The following is a 2,501-nucleotide window of genomic DNA, read 5'->3' as shown; positions in this document are numbered from 1 at the left end:
TTCTCGGATCCTCCTAAACGACAGAGATACATTGCAGAGCCGGATAGACCTAAGGAGTATACCTAGAAGCCATCCTGTTCCACAGACAGGACTGGTAGGCCAGGAGATGGATTTGCAGTAAGGCCCGAGGCACGCCCGCCCTGAGAGCTCCTCTGTATCCCTCAACTGTTGGTGATGCCACTATAGCGCTCATCATCCTCGCCCACCTGTGAATGACCATACATTCCCACACGCCTTCAAGTTGCTACATCTCCACGTCTCGATCCCGTGAGCGCACCTTCCGTAGTCGCTCGGAGGCCACAGTGGACTCTCCTGTTTCCTGCCATTCCCGCAGTATCTGCAACACCTTTGCTCACCACCATCCCTTCGACAGTCCTACGTCGGCGACTTTCCTTTTATCGCAGCCAGCAGGGGTAAGTATGAGTTTCGCTGCTTTCTCGTAATCACCCGAAACCAGTGCGGCCCCGATATCAACCTTATACCGCCCAGTCATCCGGAAGATTTCCACACATGTACTACATTGTTATGCCTTGATTCATCGTGATGAGGGTTGACGCCGAACCGCTGCAAACCGTAGTAATTGATGAAACCCGTATCGGCTAGTTTCGATGCACGGACCTTCTCATCAGCGCCTCCCTCAACATCCCGAATTCGCAGTCGAAAGCAGTTACTGCTGTGGTAATTTCACAACCATTCCGATCGCAGTACTCACCCAGAGAGCATCCCATGCCTTAACTCCGTCGTCCCTCCTTCAACCTCGGTTCTCTCGAAGCTGTCCACCCCCACGTACACATCCCCACTGCTCCTTCTCCCCACATTCACTCTCTCTACAGCTTCTCTGATCTGCTCCTCACTATGTGTGGCCGGCAGAGTCGCGTACCTGCACCTTCGCAGTAGGGCCGATCCGACTGCCGCGGACATCTACTCACTGGTACGTAACACCAAACTTGTCTTTCACCCCAGCAAAGTGCATGCTATCCTTCGGGAGATCAAGTTCCCGCTCGATAGCTCGCTGTATCGCAGTGGTGTCCCAACCAGCCTTCATCAGAGTGAACCTCCAGCGGCTTCCCTTGTAAAGTCCAACAGGTGAGTACTTCCTCGCCCAGCTCAATTCCACCACTGCGCCCTGCCACCAAACCACTTTACAGTCCGATACGGTAACTTTTGGCCGGACTACATTTGACTCTGTCTCTTCTTCATAGACGCTAACCCGTATATCCGGAAAATGTAATGGCAATGTTTTCTCTACAACCTGCCCTCTTTCGCCTTGTGCGTTCCTCACAGGGACCAGTAAGGTCTCCGAGGAGTACCTACTTCAGAGAGCGAGTGTACGACATGGTTATTGAGTAGCTCTTACCCAGCACCAAAGAAACGAAGCACTCGAGCAGCGTCTGACCGATCCATGCAGCTCAAGAGGAACTCATTCCTCCTGACGTTCACAGCGGCATAGTAGATGACTTTATCAGAGAGCAGCTTGAACGGCACCACAGCGAGAGACTGAACCATCTACCTGGACTTTCCCACTAGAGTACCTCCCTGCTACCTCTTTCAACATGCCTGATATCGCACCGCGTATTTTATACACAACAACAATGTCCGCCGGCCCGCCAGTGAATTTCCATTCGAATAGTCGCCGCCGATAGTCCCCATCATCATGCCCTCCCATTTCCTGAAGTATATCTCTTCATGACCTTTTCTAGAACTTATAGAGCCCAAACTCAGAGCTGCTTACTGCTCCTCATGCATACTGAACAAACTAGTTCTACCTCCCGCGTTGCTTTCATGAATTTCACTATCTTCCCCAAAGCTTCAGCTCCGCAAAATTCTTCGATGAAATTTGCGGCCCTATCGCCGAGCCAATACCTAAGGTAGGCCATCCCAAGGGCAGAGGCCTATCTATAAAATCACCCCTCCTCGTAGGCCTGTCGATACTGCTCTGTAGAATCAACACCGCTATTCCCAACAGGATAGGTATCAGCTTGTGGAGACCTTGCTGTATTGGTATGCTGCTCATGGTAGCACTCCAGTTCACCCCACCACTCCGGCGCCGTTTCGTCCGACATCTTCGCGACCCTACCGTCCATGTCGACCTCTCTAACCACCCAATCCCCGACCTACACAGAGACTTCATGACGCCTCACTCGCATGACTCATCGCAGTACCCGAGCCTTCATGACCCCACCAATGCGAAGGGGATCGATGAACTCTTCCACTCCAACTTGATGGAGAAACTTCGCGAACTGAGGACCCCGCGCCTCAGGTACACGCTCGCCCTCCATGGTAGACAGAGCAACCACCTGGTCACCAGGTCCTGGTGGTGCAGCTAACTCACAACTTCCCCACTTATCGACTACTTTGCTGCAGAGTCCTAGACGCTGTACCACTTGAGAGCTTCGCAGACCTGATGCGATGACCATGGAGTAAGATGGAAATCCGACCGTGTCGAGCATGGCGGCTTACGAAACCAGACTGCTGGTCCCATATTAAAACGCCCAGTGAGC

General features: G+C 52.6%; 1 protein-coding gene across 1 annotated transcript; it reads right to left on the bottom strand.

Moving 5' to 3' along the window:
- Positions 1-379: 379 nt before the first annotated feature.
- Positions 380-2,279, bottom strand: Pmar_PMAR015907 (tRNA pseudouridine synthase D, putative; the record flags this gene model as incomplete). Its single annotated transcript, XM_002767910.1, has 10 exons — positions 380-475; positions 520-670; positions 713-772; positions 930-1,126; positions 1,178-1,310; positions 1,358-1,497; positions 1,544-1,669; positions 1,767-1,863; positions 1,909-2,114; positions 2,163-2,279. Coding segments are annotated over 10 exons (1,323 nt in total), but the record flags the coding sequence as incomplete, so codon positions are not given.
- Positions 2,280-2,501: the final 222 nt, after the last annotated feature.

This window comes from Perkinsus marinus (genome assembly GCF_000006405.1).
Source record: "Perkinsus marinus ATCC 50983 genomic scaffold scf_1104296969558, whole genome shotgun sequence".
NCBI classification, from domain to species: Eukaryota; Perkinsozoa; order Perkinsida; family Perkinsidae; genus Perkinsus; species Perkinsus marinus.
This window is presented reverse-complemented; position numbering and strand designations above follow the sequence as displayed.